The sequence below is a fragment of the Bos javanicus genome, chromosome 19 (genome assembly GCF_032452875.1).
Source record: "Bos javanicus breed banteng chromosome 19, ARS-OSU_banteng_1.0, whole genome shotgun sequence".
Lineage (NCBI taxonomy): Eukaryota > Metazoa > Chordata > Mammalia > Artiodactyla > Bovidae > Bos > Bos javanicus.
This window is the reverse complement of record NC_083886.1, coordinates 45,679,548-45,704,276: the sequence shown is the minus strand read 5'-3', so window position 1 is coordinate 45,704,276 and position 24,729 is coordinate 45,679,548. Positions and strand designations below refer to the sequence as shown.

Sequence of the window (24,729 nt, the reverse complement as noted above, 5' to 3'; positions counted from 1 at the left end):
TTTTTAAAATAAATTTATTCAATTGGAGGCTAATTACAATATTGTAATGGTTTTGCCATACATTGCCAAGAATCACACACTCCAGTACTCTTGCCTGGAAAATCCCATGGACGGGGAGCCTGGTAGGCTGCAGTCCATGGGGTCGCTAAGAGTCGGACACGACTGAGCGACGTCACTTTCACTTTTCACTTTCATGCATTGGAGAAGGAAATGGCAACCCACTCCCGTGTTCTTGCCTGGAGAATCTCAGGGACGGGAGAGCCTGGTGGGCCGCTGTCTATGGGATCGCACAGAGTTGGACACGACTGACGTGACTTAGCAGCAGCAGCAGCAGCCATGAATCAGCCACGGATGTACATGTGTTCCCCATCCTAACCTCCCTCCCACCTCCCTCCCTATCCCATCCCTCTGGATCATCCCAGTGCACCAGCCCCGAGCACCCTAATTTCCTTATTTTTTAAAAAAGGAAACTTAAGTCCAGAGAGCTGTAGTTTATTTGGATCAACTGTGGTCTCTTGAGAAATACTCTCAAGCGATCGCTTGAAAATGCCACGTTATTAGCAGTCTTTGGCCCTTTGGGTCTAAAGGTTCTCTCGGTCCCAAAGCAGAGTGCCCCTTGCTGCTTCTTGGATCAAAGGTCGTTTCGGAGGTCGTTGCTCTCATCACCCTGTTTGTTTGTTTTCCCCTAGCACTCGTTAACTTTTAAAATTATGTAATTATTTTATTATTTATCTCATTTTCCCCACTGGAATATAGGCCTTGTGAGAGAAGGGATATTTCCTGTCTCGTTCGACGATTAATCTTCAAGGTAAACAAGGATTCTAAACTAAGAAGTCTGGCTCCAAAATCTGCGCTTTCGGCCACTACATTATGCTGTTATTTGGTGAAGAAAGTAGAGGGTGGGCTTCTGTGTATTCAGGCAAACAAGCCGACAAAAAGAGAAACCACTAACAGAAACGAGCTGAAGAAAAACATCCGGATCCAGGAGCTCAGCGCCCCCTCGTGACCTTTCTCTCCGGAAGCGCTTGCGGCCCTCTAGCGCGAGTACGCACGCGCGGCGCCGGGGTCGCTTTGGGTCGCGCGCGAAACCGAGACGCGAGGGAAGGTTCCGCCTCCAGGACAGAAAGGCGCCTGCGCCGTCGGGGCACTGGTCGGGATACGCATTCTCGCTTCCTCCCTCCCTCGCCTGCGCGCGCGGGTGGGCGTGGGAGGAGGCGGGGAACACAGAAGGAGAGCGAGGGGGCGGGTGTCGCGGGAGGGAAGGAGCGAACCGGAGAGCGTCGTCCTGAGAGCAGTGAAGGCGGCAAAATGGCGGACCGCTTCTCCCGCTTCAACGAGGACCGAGACTTTCAGGTAAACACGGGCGTCGCCGAGGTCCGGGGAAGGCGCTGGCCGAACCAGAACCTCCTCATCCCCCACTCCCAGTTTTCTTTCGCTCGGGGCTCTGCTGTGGCTTCCGAACCTGCTCCCTTTTCTCCCGCCTCCGATTCCTCTAGGGGCCTCCGGGTTTGAGGCGAGGCCGCATCTTCTCTCACTCTGTATCTTACGTCTTTAACTCGGGCCGCTGGGTTTGCGGCCTCGTCCTGTTTGGCCTGCGGGTTTGGGAGCCCCAGCCTGGCCGCTGGGTGGGGTGGCTGTGCTGCCCTCGGGTGTGCCCAGCGTGTGCGGGCGCTGGGATGGCTCCCAGGGGAAAGCGGGGGGGGGGGGCGGTGGGAGGTTTTGGGGCGAGTGTTGCTGAGACTGGGGCTCCTAAACCCCTGGATTTTGCTCGCACGGCTCTTCATGGGATCGGTCTCCCTCCTTGCTCACTGTAACAAGTCGCTTTCATTGTCTATTTTTCCATTTCCTCACCCGGAAAAAGGGGGCTTTAGTTATCAGACGCCTCCATGGTTAGTCAAACATTGAGATTTCCCAGAGCGTAAATGTTGCTGTTGTCATTACGTCGTTAAATGGGCTTGCAAAACAGTAAGTTACAGGAGGATGGTCGATGTAAGCTTAGCCCCAAATGCTACCTTGAGAGATTGTAGAAAGCTTCATGATAATGGACTTTACAAGCGGGTGGTGACTGCTACCAACAGCTTGATTTTTCTTTTCTTCAGTTGCAAACGTTGTATGGAAAAATGTCCTTGCCGTGGCCAGCATGATTGAGGAAAAAATTAAGGCCAAATTAGAACAACACGTCTTTCGGCTGCTTCGAGTACCTTCCTGTTGAGCGTTGTTAACGCAGAAATCTCAGCGACTAAAAGGGATTTAGTAGAGATGGGCTATTTCTAGGGTAAAAGACGTCCTTAGTCTCAAAGAAACCCCTGCATTACTGCCGCAGACCCTGGCAACAGCAGTTTGGTTCAAGGGATGAACGTCCGAACTCAAGTTATTATCCCGCTGCAGCTCTTTCTCAAAGTTACGTGGGAATACTCTAGGTAGGTTTAGGAAGGTAGTTTGAAGGGTTTGAATTCCGCCGAATGTTTGGGTTGGTAACTAAACAGGTAAAGCATTGAAGGCAACAATGTAACAATCTAGCAGCTAGAACGCTGAAGAGAAGTTTTGCAACAGTAGAAGACCTAAGGCTGTTGAAAAGCCTTGTGATCATGCGCCTGCTGAATAGGTGCAGCACAATACAGGATCTCAAGGTGTTTAAGGCTGGAATGCAGGTCCTGGAAAGTTTAAAGCAGTTCTTATTAGCTATTTGATCCTTGGGAAAGGTGAGGTTTTTTGTTTGTTTTTTAGGGAGCACCATAAAATAAGAGTAGGCTGCAAGATGTGGGGGTTTTATTGGTAGTTTTTAAGGAGACATGTTGATAATTAAAATCTTCTAGTGCTTTTCAGAATTTGAAGGTCACTTAAAATTGAAAATAGATAATACGGACAAATAAGTTTTGTGGGAAAATGTTAATTAACCACAGGATTTCAGCAGTGTTGAACAGGCAGGATTTTTAGGACCTTAAAAGATTTGAAAACTGGAGAACAGAAAATGAATGCAGTCACCTGAATAAATTGAGGAAAGCTTCTTTTTCAAGTTAAATGACTTTCTCTTCTCATGCTTTAGTTGTGTATATATGATATGCTTTTGGTTGCTTGGTAGGCCTTTGAAGATATTACATATGTTTTATCTTCTGCTTCTATATTGGTATAGCCAATTTCTGCTGTATTGTGTCAGCCGGGTAAATGTTGGTTTTTAAGATTCACATGTCCCAGCATTATGGGTAAATAGGATATTAGTAATGAAAACCTATTAGACAATTACAGGATGCTAAAACTTCTGTAAATTATTGTGCTAACATTTTTTTTAATCATTCATTTTAAAATATTTTAAGTACTATTTTTTCTGAGTGTTTCAATAAAGGGGAAAATGTAGGTGAATTTTCATTAATGATGTCATTTGATTTAAAGTTATTGGAGAGAAAATGCCCTAGGAAGCTCCTGCATATAGCTTATCTGAAACATTGTTCAAGCTCAGGTTATTCAAAATTAACTTGGCCTTTTAAGGCTTTAAGTGATAAATGAGGTGAAGCTACTCAGTGCACTTGAAAACAAATCCAAAGTAGGTTTCCAGATACAGTACATGATCCTGTTTCTTTAAACAGATCTTCTAGCAGTGGAAATTTTTCTGTGCACCTTCTCTGGTAAGTTCTAGATGACTATCATTTTCTTTGCCTTTAATTTGGCAAGGGAATTTAGAATTGTAGAATTTCACTCTTTACCAGTTTACCATTAGGTGCAAATTTTGGAGAGTTTAAGGGTTGTCTCTTGAATTTAGTATGGAGTCAGAGGAGGCTTCACTATTAGATTTTTTTTTTTCACTATTAAATTTTGTGAACACTTAAAAGTTTCAAAGGTGTTTTATATAATATAGAGAGGAGCCTAATTGGCATATTACTTGAAGCACTTAATGAATATAAAGAGTAATCATTATTATCAGGGATATGTTTGAAAGCATTTGATAACTTCATTTTAATAATAAACAGGTACTATTCTGTGGACTTTACATATGTTGTCTCCTAATCTTCCAATAACTCTATGAGGTGCGTAGTGTTACTCTTACTTTCAAACTATCTGTACCTGAGGCAGCTCAGGTACAGATAGTTAAATAACTTGGCCAAGTATCCGCAGCTGGTAATGGCAGAACCAGGATTTAGACTCCTGCTTTTTGACTTTGAACCTGTGCTCATGACCAATAACTTTACTGGCAATTGTGTATTTTACATAACTGTAACTGAGTCATCAAATATGGAGGATAAACTTATAGGTCACAAAGAATAAATGAGCTTTCAGAGAGGTGATACAATTACAGTTTCTACTCTGTTGCATTTTGTCCAGATCTGTTTCTTGTTGGTCTCCCAAGGGCTTCTAGGAAGGCTTCTGACAGTGATGTTACCCTTTGTCATAGAGGATATATTGTTAACTCTTGTCTTAGTTCTGACATTATTTAAAAATACCCCCTTTAAGTGGTGTTTTATCTTTGGAAACCTTTGTGGTTTGGGCTGATGTATTTATTTTTTAAATGTTTTAAGAGTTTTAACTACTTCTTTAAGAATCTGACCTCAATTTCTGAATGAGACATGACTTCTGCCTACATTTACCAGATTAAGGCATATTTGTTCACAGATTGAAATGTTACAGAAACTAGTGGAAAATAGCATGGTATAATTTACAAATGTAGATATATTTTCAACACTTTGAATTCCAAGTTCACTAAAGAAAGTATTTTTTGTACTGGGATGTATAGCAAGCAATGAGGTATATATACACACTGCTTAGCATTTAGTGGTTGCGCAGCTATTAATGATGATGCAGCTGAATGTTAGTGAGGAAATGTTCCTCAGCTTGTGTGCTTGCAGAGGACTGGTGATTTCAAGTAGCTTCTCATTTCCTCTTGTTCTGAATGCATTCTGCTTGAGGTTTCTAATGAAAAGGAGCTACGGTAATAGATCAGTAGGTGATAAAGTAATGAAAAAAACAACTATCTTAAAGGTCATAATAAAAGTGTAGAAATTACCCAAGAACTTTCTGTAACGTATATAGTAATCATAGTGGTACACAGCAATAAGCTATATAACTTTTATGTAGTATGTTTTTTGTGTTTCATATGTGACACCAGGATGTGACCTTCAGATAATTCTTAAGTGAGACCATTGTCAGGAGGTTTACAGTTTTAAAATATTTAGGTCATAGAAGTATATTAATATATTTTCTATGTGGGACTGTGTAATACAGTTGGCATTCTGATGCAGACATGCCAGAGATCACACATGGGCAAATGTTCTAACCTCTGTTTCCTATCATCTGAAAGATACCACTGCTGTGCAAATCATTGTCAGCTTTGCTTAGGATATTGTAACTTATGCAAAATCATTACTGTTTCGATTCCCATACACATGATAATAGGTGGAAAGGCCTGGAATCAAGGCTGTACAAACTTCAGTATACTTACCATGCATTGGTATAGTTATTAGCAAATGCACCATTACTGGTTAGTATATTCTCAAGGGATTAAGAGTGACCAAAGTAAGGTAAACATAAAAGAAGTCTCCCTAGTTGTGATGTCAAGGGTACAGGGTATATATTTAAGGCAAAAGGCATTTAAAAACATGAGACATATTAAGAAATAACATCAGAGAGAAAGACATTTATTACAACCTTCCTCGAAGGGAGGATGGGGTTGGCAAGAACTGTGATCATAGGGCTTCATTTGATGGCAGCCTTACTTATTTCATTTTAAAGTAGGTATGGAAGACCAAGAAGAAAGATATCTAGATAAATATATCATTAGGCTGAGTGCCAATAAAGTTATGGAAAAATAAATGTTCTGTTGTAGTCCTTCCGTTTATTTTGTATATGTCACAAACTTCTCATTAAAGTACTGCGAGAGATATTTTTATTACATTTTCTCAGGTCTATTTATAAGTTAAATAACCAGAACTAACATTTGTGACTTAAAAAAATTTTAAAAGCATATATAACTGGCTACCTCGATTGTGCTGCTTCATCTCTGGGATAATTTCCATATCAATTCAATCTATTTGGATAACATGATAAAATGAATAAAGGACGGTTTGTTTTCTTGATGTGGTCAAGATTACCATTTTCGGAAAAAAAGCAAAAGTTCATGAAATCTTGAACCCCTCCATGTAGAGGTTTCATCTTTGCTCTTGTGACTTAATAAGTTTCTAATGTTTTATTAATGAAAATGAATTCCAGCTTGAGGTAGACATCCAGTTCTTGAATTCTGTTAAAATTCCTTCCTTGAAACTACTTGATACTTATATGTCTGGCATTCTCTTTTCATATTAGCACTGCCATTTAGTATTAAGTGAAAGCTGACTCATGGCAGTTACTAAAGGCATTACAAATGACCACCACAAATACTGAAAGAAGGCATTGATTTGATATTGCAGTGAATACCAGAAGATGTTGTAATGATTTTCCAGTTATAAAAAGTGAATTGTCCATTTAACTGTGGAAGTCTAACCAAATGTGCTTAATACATGTTGTATTAATCAGTGCAAAAAATTAAATATGCCCAAGCTGAATATAGTGTATTGTTATGCCTATACAAAATGATTTCTTTGAGATTTAACATACACTTAGTATTTTATATCTAATTTAGGAATGTTTGGGGAAAAAAAGTATAGCTAAAGTTACTTTGGCATTGTACACAAGTTAAATGTTTTAGTATGTACTATAGTGAGTAAGAAATTAACATTTGGGCCCCAGAGTTTCCTGTTATTTGCCTGAATTCTTCTTTTTACCAACAATGTTAGAGTAAGGTAAATCTTGTATTTTGTGTCACTCAAGTGACCAGAAAGTTACCTTTGTAATATTACATTTACTCTTGTCTCATGAGTTTCCAATTATTTTTGTGATCCTTGCTAAAGCATTTTATGTTGATTTCAAGGGGGGATTTCAGTTTATGTCTCTGTTTATTAGAACTGGAATACAAAATAGCTCTCCAGGTTTAAAGTTATTATAGAGAAAAGTGATTGATCATGTTCTGTATCTGACATTTTAAATAATGATTGTTGGAAAAGTCAGTATTCATATCTCATGGTTCATTCAATATTATTTTTCCAGAGTTGATGAGAGGGAGAGGCTTAATTTTTCACCCTTTTTATAGGCAGTACTGATAAAATCAATAAATTAATATGATACTTTAGGTCTTGACTATAGAAGAAACTAAAGCTGATGCTTGTGGATTATATGCTGTAGTGTCAATAACTTATCTTGTTCCTATGAGTAAAATTATGGAGTATAAAACGGACAAAAGTAGTTGAAAATCTAATTAATACTACTTTAGGGATTCATCTGCACAAGAGATACAAAAAGGTATATTTACTTCAGAAATATTTTTTAGAATATAAGTTAATTTTTTTGAAAAGTCGTTAAAACAGTATTTGAAGTGTTTGTTTTAGGAATAGTATATATGATTATGTCTTTGGGGGAGTTGATTAAGAAGTGGTGTTTTTCAGGGAGCTATTGTTACAGCTGGAGAGATACCAAAAGTAAAAACAGTATGTATTATACACAAGACTAACATGATTATCAGATAAATAGTATTACAGTAAATAAATGCAAAACCCTAAGGGAGAAAGAGAACCCTTAAAGTGGGATGATTAAGTGTGCCTTTATGAAACATTTAAACTGAGTCTTGAAAGATGGGTTTGCATCCTTGCAAAGGGAAAGATTGGGAGGCATTCAGCTGGAGAAAATAGCCAGGGTAAAAATGTAGAGGTAAAACTAGCAGAATTGGTTGTGGGTTTTTTTGTTTTGTTTTTTTTAAGGACAATGAATAAACCATTGGGAATGGGAAAAGGAAAAGCTAGGGCTACAAAAGTTTTATTTTAATGCTGTAAGCAGGCATGCACTAGCTATTTAAGGTGTTAAGCAGGGGAAAAGATGTAGGAAGACTGATTTAGATAGAGTTGTGTTAGATGTGCTACACATACTGTTAAAGCTGTGATGACCAGTCTCCATTAACTGGAATTAATGTGAATGGGGGCAAGGGAGTAGAGTAGAAGGTGTATACAAGGGAATGATTATGATAGTGGGCTATGTGATTTTAAGCTTGACAGAGACACAAGTGAGGACTTCGAGGGTTAAGGGTAGAGAAAGTTGGATCATTGGGTCGTAGGTTCTGATGAGGCTGAAGGATTCTTGGAATGGAGGTTCTAGAGGAGTTGGAAAGACAGAAGGTTGTGGCTGGAGAGCACAGCGTTTGAAATAGAGATAATGGAAGAGTTGACATCGTAATGACCATGAGAGTGAAATGGCTACAGTAGAATGGACGTCAGGATCATTTTAGGAAAGGAAGTTTGGAAACTGAGGCACCAGGATGTTGTAAAATCGTCTAACCTGGATATTAGAATGGTAATATTGTATAGTTGCATACTGTCATGACAGTTTAATAAGTGCCCTTGTAATACAGTCTTGTCTAATTCTCCCAGTAACTCAGCAAGGTAAATAGAGTAGGTAGTAAGTCTATTATAGATGAGGAAACTTGTGTAATACAGACCTGAGTTTTGAACTTTAATCTTCTCATTTCTTTTATAGCATTCTTTATGCTGTGACTTATAGCCCCTTTGAGGTGATGAGTGTTGGTATGGTCTACATTGTACAAAGCATTGTTTCTCTTTAATACTTGGCAGCATTTTCTACCAGTTAACTAACTGGTCGGAAATAGTTGGTATGCTTATCGTTAATTTTTTCCCCCCAGGAGTATCTTACCTTTATAAGCGTAATTGGTCGTTTATGACTTCTTGCCTGCCTTTTTGCTGTTTATAGGTCTACCAGAAATTCCATTCCATTTCCCAGTCATTTATTGAGTTCCTGTTTGTTGGCACGGCATCATAAAATATAAAAAAGGATAAGAAAAGGTTTTAAAAAATCAGTCTATTTTTTTCATTTATTCCAGTAGAAGAGTAGATGGCAGAGAAGAGTGGTACTTCTACTGGATACTGTCAAAATAAGGTGTCAAAATGTATCCATGACCATTATAGCATCAGAAGTTGACTGCTGTGGAATCTAGTGATGAAACTATCAGCTACTGTTTGTTGAATAGTATTAAATGACAGGCTTTGTGCCAAGGCATTTTGGAGATGTTTATCTAAGTAACCATCCAAGCGAGGTGGTAGTATCCTTCACTTTACAGAAGAGAAAACAGAAATTGAGGCCACACAGTAAACTCAGATTTGAACCTTGTTCTCTCCTAAAATAATGACTTTTCCTGTCGTTCCTGATCGTTTCAAGAATAAAATCCAAATGCACTAATTTGGCTTTTGAGATTGTTAAGCATCTGGTGCCATTGTAACAGATGTGTTTCTTTTCTTGCCCTGTCATTGTCTTGCCATCCTGTAGTTTCTGTTTTTATCTGGACCTGCTAGGCTTTTTTGTTGTTTTTGTTTTTGCATGTCCTCCTACCTGTCTGAAATTCTTACCACTCATTCTTCAAGACTCAATTTGTTGTGTCTCTGACATCTTCCCTAGGCAGTTAGTTGCTTATTTTCTTTGGTCATATTTCAATAACAGCACTTTTATTAGTAATAGTAGCAGCTAACAGTACAGAGTGCTCTCTGTTGGGCACTATGTTATGCTTATTATCTCGTACAGTCTCCCAGTTAGGTAGATTCTATTTTTATCTCCGTTTTACAAATGAAAAACTTACCCACTTCACACAGCTAGTGAGTCGAAGAGAGAGCTTTCAAGTAGTTTGGACTAGTCTCAGCCTTTAACCACTGTGTTGTTTTTATCTCTCCTACTGTATACTTTATGATACTTATTATTTTATTATATTATAATGCTTATAATTTATCTCATCTCCCTGGATGTAGAACTCCTTGAATGCAGATTCTTTCTTGTTCATTTTTCTAGAATTGGTTCAGGGTCTGGCACCTACAAGTTGCTCAGATATTTGAATTAATGGTTAAGTAGAGGCACATACAGAGAAGGCAATGGCACCCCACTCCAGTACTCTTTTGCCTGGAAAATCCCATGGATGGAGGAGCCTGGTGGGCTGCAGTCCATGGGGTCGCTAAGAGTTGGACACGACTGAGCGACTTCTCTCTCACTTTTCACTTTCATGCATTGGAGAAAGAAATGGGAACCCACTCCAGTGTTCTTGCCTGGAGAATCCCAGGGACGGGGGAGCCTGGTGGGCTGTTGTCTATGGGGTCGCACAGAGCCGGACACGACTGAAGCGACGCAGCAGCAGAGGCACATGTGTAGGAAGGAAAGACTGTGTAGAGTCTGAGGATTATGTCTAACTTGGGGGATCAACTTCCTGCTGTGTTGTGGATTATCTAAGTTGAACTGTTAGTTCTGTGATATCCTATAAAGCCAACTGAACGATATTTCAGGAATGGAAGTTGTCTTATGGAGAGTTGTAGTCTCACTTTATATTGTATATGTTAATGATAGCAATCTTAGTTGTGAGTTTTCTTTTGTGTGACATATTGTATATACACATTGTTATTCTGTGGAATAGTGCAGAATTTTTGTCACATGTCTAAATAGACATTTATCGTACCAGCAAGTGGCGAAAGAAATAATAAGCATTGATGTGGATCCCATAGGACTTGTTAACTACTGTCTCCATATCTTTTTGAACACCTCAGAAATTGTTTGCTGATTTTACCCGCATTTCTGAAAAAGGTCTATTTCTATTGTGGGGTTTTTAAAAGATACTAATTTTTCAGTGTAGTTAGTTTTTGGAAACCAGTCCTTTCTTGGTCTGAAGTCCAATTATCCAGAAAATTTGATATGTCAAACAGATGTACATGTATTTTTAGACAAGGGTGTGATATGCTCATACCCTTGACTCAGTGTAGTGTGTTTTCAAATTCTTAGATACTTACTGAGATTGCTTAGCCAATTATCTCTCCTACCAAATTACATAGAATTAAATTTAGTAAGTGGATTTATTTTTCTGGGTTACTGACTGGCCTCAACAATGTCTTGAAACAATAATTTATTACTTTTTTTTAACTCTTTAAATCTCAAAGCCTGTGCAGTAATACAGTAGTGTCATCATCTGGATTTGATAGCTGGGGAAACAGGCCTAAGCCCAGTGAGTGGTTTGGTAATCTGCCTAAGGTTATAGATGGCTCAGCGGGTAAAGAATCTGCCTGCAGTGCAGGAGACAGAAGAGACACAAGTTCAATCCCTGGGTTGGGAAGATCCCCTGGAGGAGGAAAATGGCAACTCTGTCCAGTATATTCTTGCCTGAAAAAGCCCATGAATAGAGGAGCCAGGCGGGCTACAGCCCAGGGTCCCAACTAAGTGAGTAAGCACGCATGTGCGCAAAAACACACATACACCCATAATTGGACACAACTGAATGAGTAAGCACACACACACACACCCCCCCCAGCAGACACACACACACACACACACACACCCCTAGTAGACACACACACACCCCTAGAAGACACACACACCCCCACTCCCATCCCCACCCCCAGCAGACTGCTTTGATTTCTGGTGTCTGACTTCAGAGATCTTTGGCTTTACAGTAATGTACTGAAAGTCATTGGAAATCAGACTGTATGATGATGAAAACAATAGTGAAGAACTTGGGTTTTTGAGGAATTGACCCCAGTGGTGGTTCTAAATTTAAATATGTTTTTATTATACTAGTAAAATGATATCAGTAATCCCCCAGGATGTTCATTTCTTTATTTTTATGGCCAAGCCATGTAGCTTGTGGGATCTTAGTTCCCCAACCAGTGATTGAACCTGGGCCCTCAGCAGTGAAAGCTGAGTCCTGACCACTGGATCACTAAGGGATTCCCCAAATGTTCATTACTTTTTGGATATGTTTTTCATCCTGAGATGTTTTCTTTCTGATTTGAGACCATACTAGAATTAGTTTATTTGGCAGGGGTAAGGGAGAGGGAGACAGAGATGAATTCTCATTATTTGTTGTCAGAGGAGAACAAGTTTTGTTCATAGGTGAAATACGAAGCTGTTCTGTATGGCTCTGTACACTAAACAAAACCATTTTTAATCCATGACAGGTGAAATCCGCATCATTATATGTTTTGAATTTAGAAACTCCAAATTATAAACAGATATATTATTTGAGTTGTGATGTAGGGTTACGATTAATATATCTACTTTGTGACTTTAGACAGTCTCTAAGGGGATAATGGTAAATACAGTAGAAAAAATAAATTTTGATTGCAGAGATTTGGAGCCGAGACAGGAACATCTATAACAGGTAGCTTAATAGCTAGAGACAGGGGCTAAGATGGGTTTGCATGAGTGGTACAATAAAGCTGACAAAGAAAACTTTAAACTTGGCTCATACCTAGTCTAGGTAGGAAAGCCAGACAGGATTTAAATTTTCAGTCTGTATAATCCTCCTGTTAATAATGGATTTGATTCAAATTGGAAACTTTGGATCTGCCGACTTTTACTATGAGTAATACTTTTCATCAAAAAAATTTTTTTTAGAAATGGTATGAAATTTTAATAACTAAGAAGACGGAAGAGGCTCACCTCTTCGGGGTCTTAAATATTTTGTTTTGCTATTTGAAATTACGGGTTGTTGGTTGTGATCCTTAAAGAGTGGTCCCACACTTTTCTTTCTCATTTTCCGTATTAATTACCATATAGTTAATTACTGGAAAAGCTGTGGGATCATGTAGATTCCAAAATCAGCACTGGTTAGCAAATAACAAGATTCATTTATATGGATAAATTTAGGGCAACCTTAGTCTCTATTTATATTGAAATGATCACTGCAGCTAAATTTATAATAGAAAATTTCCACATTTGTCCTGTGCTTGGAAGCAGAATCCTTGACCTGTAAGGAACTAAAGCTACCATGTACTTCAATAATACGCAGGTCAGTCAGGTTCTATTCATTTGTAGTTAAGACCTACCCCAAGTTGATCCTTTTTTGAAAGAAGAGGCAGTTAAAAGAAAGTCAGCTGGCAGTATGTATATGTGGGTGTGCATTTAAAAATCTTTGACACATTATGTGTATGTCTGATCTTTTTGAACTTATATTTCTGATCAGCATAAATGAAAACCTATATTTCACTCTAAAAGCAGGTAATATTTAAAAAGGAAGAATTGATTTGGACAATGAAATAACTGTTCAAAACAGTGATCATTGAAATCAAATTTTAAGAATGCCTTAATAATCACAGGATCTGTGAATTTTCACCAGGATGACTGTTTATACCTCTTGTCCAGGGGTAATTAGGATTAGCACACCCTCTTCCTCTGTCTATGCCCTGGTTTGTATGATACAGTCATCCTAGATCTAATGGGATTTCAGAGATCTAAATGTGGTTTTGGAAGCAGGGTAAAGCAGAAAAAATTACTTCTCTTCAAATCCCTGTTGAGGCCAGCAGATAATCAGATGTCTTGCTGATTATTTTTGGAAAGAACAATCTTACTAAATTTATCAGAATGACTTGGAAAAAACTTGTGGGGGAGAAAGGCAAGAAATATTATCATCATCATCACTGCTACTGCTACTATAGTTTGTGCCCTGGGAGTTTGAAATCGCTTCTTATATCCCGTCCTTCATTTTGCTTTTCTAGTACAACATTCAGAAGAGACAGAAGGATTCAGAGTGAAAAGTTAAATCACTTCTTCTCAAAGACAACCACTGTTTAATTATACGTGGATTCTTTCAGAGTTACTTAATATATACAAGCAGTCTCCATTCTACCTTTCCAAAAATACAGTTTTTAGCTCTTTGATTTTTTTCTCATAATATGCTTTCAATAATAATGATAACTAAAAGGTTTTTGCTTTTATTTTTAACTAATTTTAGACTTACACAATAGTCCCCAAAATAGTGTAGAGGGTTTTGGTATACTATTCACTCAAGTTCTTCTGCTACAATATTTGTATAATAACCATAACATAATTATCAAGACTAAGAAATTATCTTTGGTAAGATAATATTAACTAAATCATAGACCTTATTTGAATTTTACCAGTTTTTCCACTGATGTCCTTTTTCTGTTCCAAGATCCCATCCAGGTTTCCACATTGTTTACATTTAGCTGTTTCTTGGTTGTCTTCTCTCATTTGTAATACATCTTCAATCTTTCCATGTATTTTATGATAACTAAATTTTAAAAAATTTATTGGAGAAGTGAGTTCCAGAAAAACATCTATTTCTGCTTTATTGACTATGCCAAAGCCTTTGACTATGTGCATCACAGTAAACTGTGGAAAATTCTGAAAGAGATGGGAATAACAGACCACCTGACCTGCCTCTTGAGAAACCTGTATGCAGGTCAGGAAGCAACAGTTAGAACTGGACATGGAACAACAGATTGGTTCCAAATAGGAAAAGGAGAACGTCAAGGCTGTATATTGTCACCCTGCTTATTTAACTTATATGCAGAGTACATCATGAGAAACACTGGACTGGAAGAAACACAAGCTGGAATCAAGATTGCCAGGAGAAATATCAATAACCTCAGATACGCAGATGATACCACCCTTATGGCAGAAAGTGAAGAGGAACTAAAAAGCCTCTTGATGAAAGTGAAAGTGGAGAGTGAAAAAGTTGGCTTAAAGCTCAACATTCAGAAAACGAAGATCATGGCATCCGGTCCCATCACTTCATGGGAAATAGATGGGGAAACAGTGGAAACAGGGTCAGACTTTTATTTTGGGGGGCTCCAAAATCACTGCAGATGGTGACTGCAGCCATGAAATTAAAAGACGCTTACTCCTTGGAAGGAAAGTTATGACCAACCTAGATAGCATATTAAAAAGCAGAGACATTACTTTGCCAACAAAGGTCTGGCTAGTCAAGACTATGGTTTTCCCTGTGGTCATGTATGGATGTGAGAGTTGGACTGTGAAGAAGGCTGAGTGCCGAAGAATTGATGCTTTTGAACTGTGGTGTTGGAGAAGACTCTTGAGAGTCCCTTGGACTGCAAGGAGATCCAACCAGTCCATTCTGAAGGAGATCAGCCCTGGGATTTCTTTGGAAGGAATGATGCAGAAGCTGAAACTCCAGTACTTTGGCCACCTCATGCGAAGAGTTGACTCATTGGAAAAGACTGATGCTGGGAGGGATTGGGGGCAAGAGGAGAAGGGGATGACAGAGGATGAGATGGCTGGATGGCATCACTGACTCGATGGACGTGAGTCTGAGTGAACTCGGGGGGTTGGTGATGGACAGGGAGGCCTGGCGTGCTGCAGTCCATGGGGTCTCAAAGAGTCGGACACGACTGAGCAACTAAATTGAACTGACAGTTGATTTACAGTGTTGTTGGTTTCAAATGTACAGTAAAGTGAGCCAGTTATATATATGTCTCCACCGTTTTGGTTTTTTTTAAGATTCTTTTCCCATATAGACCATTACAAAGTATTGAATAGAGTTCCCTATGCTGTATATCCATCCATCTGTACAGCAGGTTATTATCTGTTTTACATATCGCTAACTAAGTTTTGACTATTCTGCTTTCTATAGAGAATATTATTTCAGAATTATGGAGGTAAGGTTATTGTTTTTTTAATCTTTGGGTTTTGTATAGTAGAATACAGTGGCAGGAATATGGGACTAAGAATCAGAAGCCTTTGTGAATTTGTGACAATCTCTGTATCAGTTAATGTATCAGTTCTCTTGTTTGTAAAATAGAGATGATTAAAAAAAAATCCCCTAAATTTAACTGGTTCCCAGATCCTGTATTGAGTATATCATGAGCTTATTAGGGTAAGATTTCTAAAGGATTTTATAAAGCTAAAGAAAGCTATACATGTCTGTGTCTGTGGAATGGTATTGATCCTTCCCAAAACTTTTAAAAATAAACCTTTTATCTTAGAACAGTTTTAGATTTACAGAAAGTTTGCTAAGGTAGCACAGTTTTTTTATACACCACACCTCTCATATACTCTGTGCCTGTTTCCCCCTCATTAACATCTTTCATTAGTACGGCACATTTATTTCTGTATTAATGTCTCTAATCACCATGACCATGATGAATTTTGCCTTATGCCTTGACTCCTGCCATTTTCCATGAAATTAATACTGTTATTCTTTTCCCTTGCATTTTCCTGATATGCCTTTACTGATCCATTTGCTGTAAACCTTTTGTAATTTCCATGTGTCAGATGTTACCAGCTTCTAATTGGACATTGCCTTGGTACCCAATCTAAGTTTCACCCATTTGCATAGAAAAATGTAAAGTTTTAAAGCAATTAAAAAGCAAAAATCAGGAAAAAAAACCCTCCACTAAAACAGAGCAAGTAATACAAATGTAAAAGTAGATATTGTTAAAAGTTCAGGCTACATTGTAATAGGAAAAAGTGAAAGAAAGTGCTACTTTATTTCATTTCTTAGAGATAATCATTGTTATCAATTTTACAATTTTGTAGTCAAGTTTTAAAATGAACATACTATTTTGAAGAAATGCTTTGGAAATTTTGACTATGGGTTTACTCAGATTATTAACTTTTTTGTTGTTTACTTTTTAAAAAATACATAGATTTTATTTTTTAAGTCAGTTTTAAATTAGGCTCAACGTTCAGTTTCCATATATCCATTCCCTCCTTCACATCAGCTGTAATCAACAATTCCCACCAGAGTGGTACATTTGTTACAAGAGGTGAACCAACATTGACACCTAATTATCACCCAAGGTCCTAGTATATCTTAGGGTTCACTCTTGATGTAGTTCTGTAGTTTTGGCATATGTGGTATAATGACATGTATCCACCTTTACAGTATCATATAGTTTCACTGTCCTAAAAATCTGTGTTCCATCTGTTTATCCCTTTTTTCCCTTTAAGCCCCTGACAGCCACACACTGTATGTGTGTGTACCTGTAACTGTTTCCATTGTATTGCTTCTTCCAGAGTGTTACTTACTTGGAGTCAAAATATGTTATCTTTTCAGATTGGCATCTCTCACTTAGTAATATGTTTTCAGGACTCCTCTGTGTCTTTCTGTGACTTGATAGCTCATCTTTTTAGTGGTGAATAATATTTTGTTGCATAGATGTATCATGGTCAGTTAATCTGTTCATCTCTTCAACATCTTGGTTGTTGCTAAATTCTAGCAGTTGTGAATAAAAACTACTGTAACTGTCATGCACAAGGTTTTGTTTGATGTAAATTTTAAACTCATCTGGAAAAATACCAAGGAATGCAATTGCTGGATGGTATGGTAAGAGTATGTTTAGTATTGTAAGAAACTGCCAAACTGTCTTTTGTATTTTGTTTTCCCACCAGCAGTGAGTGAGAATTCCTGTTGCTCCCACATCCTTGCTAGCATTTGATGTTGTCAGTATCTTGGATGTTAGCCATTCTCATATGTAGTGGCATTTCATTTTAACTTGCAGTTCTCTAATGAAATAAGTTGTTGAGCATCTTTCCATATAGTATTTGTTATGTGTATATTTTCTTTGGTGAAGTGTCAGTTTAGATCTTTTGCCCATTTTTTAGTTGTTTGTTTTCTTATTGTTTGAGTTCTTTGTATATTTTAGATAACAGCTCTTTGTCCGATGTGCTTTTTTGCAATATTTTCTCCTGATTTGTGGCTTGTCCTCTTATCCTCTTGACAGTGACTTTCACAGAGCAGACGTTTTACATTTTAATAAAGTCCTTAGCAGTTATTTTTTTTTATGCATCATGCCTTTTGTGTGCTGTGCTGTGCTAAGTCACTTCAGTCGTGTCTGACTCTTTGTGACCCTGTGGACCATAGCGTGCCAGGCTCCTCTGTCTGTGGGATTGATTCTCCAGGCAAGAATACTGGAGTGGGTTGCCATTTCCTCCTCCAGAGACTCTTCCCGACCCAGGGATCAAACCTGCGTCTCCTGCATTGGCAGGCGGGCTCCTTACCACTAGTGCCACCTGGGAAGTCCCGTGCCTTTTGGTATTGTATCTGAAAAATCAACAGCAAACCCAGGGTCACTTAGTTTATTTATTGCTTGCTTTTACTTGATTTTCATGTCATTATGTTTATTTTGGTGTAGATGAAAAATGTTTTATGCTTCACCACTAGGGATTATTAGCTTTTTGGTTAACATTTTACTTTTGGTAGTAATTAGGTTTTTGTAGTGGCAAATTTTAAATGTCAGGTTTTTTTTTCCCTTGTAGGATACTTTTAATTCACTTTAAATCTGCAAATTCGTAGAATTTTAGGCCAAGAAATGACATGAGTGTCTAGTTCAAGTTCATTTTGCAGATGAGTACAGAATGGTTGAAAACTATAACATGATTTGTATGAGGCCAAATACAAGATAGTAATAAAAACAGGACGCTAATTGGTTTATTATGGCAAATCAGATACTCAAAATATTGAGAAGTGATCTCTCTCAATTCCCTAAGTTAGTTATGATAATTTGTAGGATATTTCTTTTCAGGCTGTTTAAATTCAAGTGCTATCACTAAAGTCAGCAGATACTTAAAAAACTAAACTTTAGATGTTGGTTAGTTTTTTTTTTTTCCCCCAGAAATACTTACCAGCTCCTGTTATATTTACGTAACATTGCTTGTTTAATTTTTGTCCACATAGTCTCACACAACCTTTTTGAGTTTTTCCCTTCCATTTAACTTCAAATTAACATACTTCCACATAGTTTTAAAACTTTTAAATGACTCCCTAATTGTTGCATTAATAAAATAGAATTAAAGTCTTCCCTTGTTGGACATTGGTCTCTACTTTTTAAAACAAAAGAGAAATGCTACAGTATTATCTGCATTTTAAATATGTAATAGCTGTGGAAAATGTGATACTCTTCTCTCAGTGTTCCCCCCCTAGTACCTTTTACTTTTGGGGAAAAACTCCCAAAGAACACAGCATAATACATAACTGTATTTTTGAATTAACACCATTTAAAATTTCTGGGGAAATATTTTAAAATTTATTTTAAAGTGATACTGATTCAAAAATACATAGAGCTTTCATTTTAAATATTCAGAGATAAAATACAAAGTGATTGTGATTTCTATTAGGATATTTGAGTATTGGGTAGTTAAGTATAAAATTCAAAAGAAAAAAACATGTGCAGTTAAAAATGGCCTCTGTCTCATCTCTTGTCTCTTAAACAGGTTTCTGAGTTAACTTCTAGAATCAAGCAGTTTTTAGGGGGCTGAAAAAACCACTAGTTGGTGTTTTCCTCTAGTTTTGCTTTTTTCAGAATGCTATATAAATAGAATCGGGTAGCTTCTTCAGCATGACCTCTTTTAGTTAGCATAATGTGTTTGAAATTCATACAGATGTTGCTTACATGAGTAGTTTGTTCCTTTTATTGCTGAATATTTGTCCATGTATGGGTGTACTATAGTTTTTACATTCCTTTCCCAGTTGAGGGACATTTGAGTAATTTCCAGACATTCACAGGCAGGTTTTGTGTGAACATAGGTTTTCGTTTTTCTTGTGTGAATACCTAGTGACAATGTTGATGGGCTCTTTGGATAAATGTGTGTAGAAGTGTGTAAGAAACTGCCAAACTATTTTCTTAAGTGGCTGTACCATTTTACATTCCTACCAGCAAACTTTTGCCTACTTTAGAGCTAGATTTTCTTAATATTGTGTTCTGTGACTTCTTTATATATTCTGGATACAAATCTTTTAAGGTTTGTGAATATTTTCTCTCAATTCAATGTTTCAATTTTTTCTTTCATAAGTTGTGCTTCTGGGATTGTATCTTAAATCCTTGTCTCACCCAAGGTCTGCTTTTAGGTCTGTGATATACGTGCAGTGTGGATTGAGACTTTTTTACATATGAGTACCTAGTTCTAGCACCATATATGGAAAATACTTCTCTAATTGTTTTTGAACCTTTTTGAAGAACAATTAATCAATTGTCCTAAGTCAAATAAAGGTTTAGCTGCTTTAAAAAATAGTAGCCAATTATTGTTGGTAGTTTGAAATTATTCTTTTATAATTAAATTATATCAAGCTACAGAGTAAAAGAACTGACGTGAACATGAGTTTGAGTGAACTCTGGGAGTTGGTAATGGACAGGGAGGCCTGGTGTGCTGCAGTCTATGGGGTTGCGAAGAGTCGGACACAGCTGAGCGACTGAAGTGACTGATAGAGTAAAAGAGAATTATGAAATTTGGCCAGACATTGGTGTCCTATGGGCTTCCCTTGTGGCTAAGCTGGTCAAGAATCTGCCTGCAATGTGGGAGACCTGGGTTCGATCCCTGGGTTGGGAAGATCACCTGGAGAAGGGAAAGGCTACCCACTCCAGTATTCTGGCCTGGAGAATTCCATGGACTGTTTAATCCATGGGGTTGCAAAGCATCTGACACGACTGAGTGACTATCACTTTCACTTTGGTGTCCTATACTGTGAGATTTGGGTTAATCTAATTTATCCGGATATTTATTATTTAGGAATTTAGATGTACTTTGCAGTTAACAACTTTTAAGTAACTGTTAAACTTAAAAAATAAATTTATTTATTTATTTATTTTTGGCTGTGCTGGGTCTTTGTTGCTGCACAAGGTTTTCTCTAGTTGCTGTGTGTGGGCTTTAGTAGTTGTGGCACATGGGCTCAGTGGTTGTGTTTCCTAGGCTTGGTTGCTCTGCAGCATGTGACATCTTCCCAGATGAGGGATCAGACCCATGTCTTCTGCATTGGCAGGTGGATTCTTTACCACTGAACCACCAGGGAAACCCCAACTATTAAACTTTTAAATGCTAGAATAGAAGTTAAATGCCAAGAGGCAGGTGTTACTTTAAAGAGATCATTGGATGAAATATTGGAGATTAAGACAGACTTTCAGGATTAATGGCTATTTTTTTTATATTATTTGTTGATGGTTGTTTTTTCATCATTCTGGGAAGGGAGAGTTGTAGTGTTAGTTGCTTAGTCATGTCCGACTCTTTGTGAGCCCGTGGACTGTATGTAGCCTGCCAGGCTCCTCTGTCCATGGGAGTCTCCAGTCAAGAATAATGGAGTGGGTTACCATTTCCTTCTCCAGGGGATCTTTCCAACCCAGCAGTGGAAACCAGGTCTCCTTCATTGCAGGCAGATCCTTTTACTGTCTGAGCCCCTCTGCTCTTAAATCCTGTTCCATTTTTAAGATTAGCTTTTATCTTTGGAAACCCCACTCCTATCCTATTACTCCTTTCTTCTTTTGGATAGACTTTACCATACAGTTTTATTATCTTTAACCTGGTAAAAACAAATAACATAGCATTTTTTCATTTTAATTAAAGTGCATAGTCCAGTGGCGTTAAATACGTTACCAGTGTTATACAACCATTATTACCACTGTCTAGTTCCAGAACTTTTTCGTCACTACAAGACCCCATTCTTGTCCTTAAGGACTTCACAGTCTGGTTGCGAAAATAAGTAACTTAATGTTTACCATATAGTGTGGCAAATTACATGTCAGAGCTTGCTATAGTTAAGCTGTATTCGTTCAACTAAAATTTTACTTTGAAAGAGCAAAGTAATTTTTGGTTAGGTTAACATCCAGGTTGTCCTACCACTCCATACCTGAATTAAATTTAGGCTAGACTGAAATCTTTAGTCTTCTTGGCTTAAATAAATTCAGGACTCACAACTCCTCATGCTCTTACTTTGTAAGATCATTTGAGGAATAGCTGTATTTGGGATGGTAAAATAATCTGCCTGCAGTGCAGGAGACCCAGATTTGATACTTGTTACTTTATAACAAGAAGGAAACTGAAAAATTGATATTCTGATTTAAAGCTAAATTATGAACTCTTCCTTTTCTCATGGAGCAGAAGAAAAAAACAGAGAGAACTTCCTAGTTGTCTGTTCCCACCTCAGTTGAGCTGTTTTGACTTATTCTAGTTGTAGTGACAGCTTCCTTGATTATGGTCAAATATAGCATTATACAGGCATGCTTGTGTCTTTTAGCAGATCATTTGAGGAATAGCTGTATTTAGGATACTGTGTCAAGAGATTGTGTTTCTGAACTCCTTGAAGCTTTGGAGTTGGAAATTGATGATTTAAAGTTGACCATTTTAGCAGTTTTAGTGAAAGGCAGTGTTAGCAACATTGAACAGTGTTGTAATACAGATTTTATTTGCATTCTGCTGTCAGGGTTTGTTTGCTGTAGCACAAGATTGTTTTGGAAAAGTAAAACACAATACAGCCCTTTGTTTTTACGATTCTGCAGTCTTCCTAATATAGTCAGTCTAAGAAAGAGTTGCTATCTCAAATGATGGTTAATATTTTAGTTAGCAATTTCAATGTTTATCGTAAGAAAAGTTCATATTACTAGATCTAGACTTCTAATAAATTGTGTTTACAGATTTAAGAAAGCCTGAATTTGTGACAGTTTTGGTTGTTTATTCAAAAAGAATGAAAAATTAAAGATAACCCCCTAGTTTGATTAGTTTTACTAATAATTTTGGCATTTGCTTTTAGAAAAATAACTGTAGTCTTGTTTTTTTCAGGGTAATCACTTTGATCAATATGAAGAAGGACATTTGGAAATTGAACAAGCATCCCTTGACAAGCCTATAGAATCGGTAAGATCAGTGCTTAATTTGGGGTCATAGATAGTTAGATAGGTAGTGTTCGTGTGACACTTGATGTGAATGAAGTTAAACTTATTAATTAACTTATAGTACAGTTTAGAGCTGTTTTCTTGCATGCCCTACAGTAATCAAGTAGAGTTTGAGTTGTAATCTAATATTTAATATGTTAGGAAATCAGTGAAAAAAATCTAGAAACACTTTAGAATTTTGATGGAAAAATATCATTTTTGGCCCATACTCTGTTAAAGATAATAAGTTTAAGTTTAGTTGAAGTTTTTGTAAATTGAATAAAGGAGTAAAATGTATTTTGATCCTTTAAAAAACTTCACCTTTCCTGGCAACACAATCATGTGTGAAATGTTCCATTAGGAACAGTTAGGGGCTAATATTTTTATTTACCAGACTCTTGTGAGACATGGTAACTTTGGTTTCTATGGTTTAAGAGATGTCTGGTTTTTGTCGAAAGTTGATTGTATCTATTCACATGACTTAATTTTAAATATTGATACAATGCAACAGAACAAGTAGATTTGTTTTCCTGACTCTTTAATTTTTGAACATTATTTTTATTTTGAAAAGCCCTTTATTTTCAGATTACACAGTCCATTGTTAAAATGTCTAAATTTGTCAGTATTGTCAGTATTTAATATTTGTTCTTAAGTGTATGTATTTAGTAAGGGTTTCAGAGTTATTGATTAACTAGAATGCAAAGTCAACAGAGAGAGAGTCTCTATAACAGTCAAGACGTTCCCCCTTCTCCTTTTAAGAAATACTAGCTTCTCCTCCTCCCTCAGGAAAATAAGGCAATTTAGAGAATACAGATATTTTAACTTTAGCTTTTATTTTAATAGCTGTAGCATAGTAAAGGATCAACATATATTTATGTTCCTAACTAGGTTGGTGTTGTGTGTGTTTGTGTGTGTGTTTAGATGTTTACAGAAATTTACACAACTTGGGGTGTTCGACATTTTTCTTCCACAGCAGTTGGCCCATATTAGCTAAGCAGCCATGATCTGGTTTGTATTGCACGGTCTGCCTTTTTTAATTTCTTCTCTAGGGTTTCTTTCTCCCCACCTCCCCTTCTTATTTCTGTTCTTCTGGTCCAGTGAACACTGCATATAGTACCTTCTGTCTTAATGTGCTGGCATGATGCTAGACTTAGGCATGGCAGTAATTGATGACGCATGTGATAATGCTGCAGAGGGAGAATTCACATCTGATGTTGTGCTGAAAGCCCAGTCTTGTGTTTTGACTTAAGGATGAAATGCCAGGCCCACTTTGATGAGTTAAAAAATATTTGAAGTTTTTGTCTTATTTTACTATCGTCTTGGGAATTATCACAAGGTGGAGTTTTACAGTGAAATCTATGGGCTAGCTAGGTCAGTATTTTATACTTGGAAAATAACTTTTCCATATCATTTAAATGTTTCTTTGGGTCAAAGTTTAAGAATAGATAGCTGTCAAAAGAAAGGCCCAGGTGCCATATTCTGCAAGGTACAAAGTTGAATAATATTATACAAGCTATAATTCAGTGGGTACTCTGACTCAACAGTAGCAGGAAATTTAGCTGGACTAAATTTGCGGCCTAGTATTCATTATTTACTCAAGAAAGTTTTAGTAAAAGCATGAAATTAAATGATTTTTAACATTTTAAAAGCCTTCTTTTAGGACTGCATTTAAAGGTTTTTGGAAAGTTCATTCCTTCGGCATGTGGGACTAGTGCTCTTTTTCCTCTCACAATGTCCAGGAATTTTCCCAGCATATGTCATAGAAAGAACACTATCATAAGGCAGTCTGACTGAGTAATCTCAGTGAGTAGGAGTGGAATTGATATATGCCTTATTTATTAAATAGTATTATCTTCTCCACTAGAAATAGCAAGTATCCTTGGACTGGATGTTTAATTTTTTATGAATAAATATATGTTCAGAGATGTATAGTAGTAAATTGTACTTCTAATGAAAATCTACTCCTGAAACACATTAAAACATGGATTATTTGTGATGTAGTAGTTTAGGTAGTAAGGTGCTTCATAGCCAACGTGGTGTTAGATAGAAGTGGGGCAAAAAGAGAAGGATTTTATTTCTGTTCCCCAATCATTTGGGGGTAAATTTAAAGTTTTAAAAGAAAGTCCTAAAATGATTGGCATAAAAATAGATAGTGTAGTAACCTCCAAGAGCCCTGTCACCTTAGAAATGCCCACCAAGTAAGTGTATATTAGTTACATGTCTGGCTGGCTGGCTATCTTGTTGAGCACTATTGAGCTATCTTCTTCTTAGGGGGAAA

The 24,729-nt window shown here is 37.3% G+C and overlaps 1 protein-coding gene across 5 annotated transcripts in view; it reads left to right on the top strand.

Moving 5' to 3' along the window:
* The first annotated feature begins 1,056 nt into the window (after window positions 1-1,056).
* Window positions 1,057-24,729, top strand: part of GPATCH8 (G-patch domain containing 8) — a 95,191-nt gene continuing 71,518 nt past the window's right edge. For 3 of the 5 annotated variants that reach the window (XM_061392084.1, XM_061392080.1, XM_061392082.1), the window contains exon 1: window positions 22,354-22,434. Coding sequence is in view for 1 of the 5 variants with exons in the window: in XM_061392079.1 (XP_061248063.1) it covers window positions 1,309-1,353; window positions 22,360-22,434 (120 nt within the window). In the remaining 4 variants the exon portion in view is untranslated. Of the gene's footprint in view, window positions 1,354-22,353; window positions 22,435-23,424; window positions 23,460-24,729 lie in introns of those variants that run through there. The other 2 variants (XM_061392079.1, XM_061392081.1) reach the window with 2 other exon arrangements.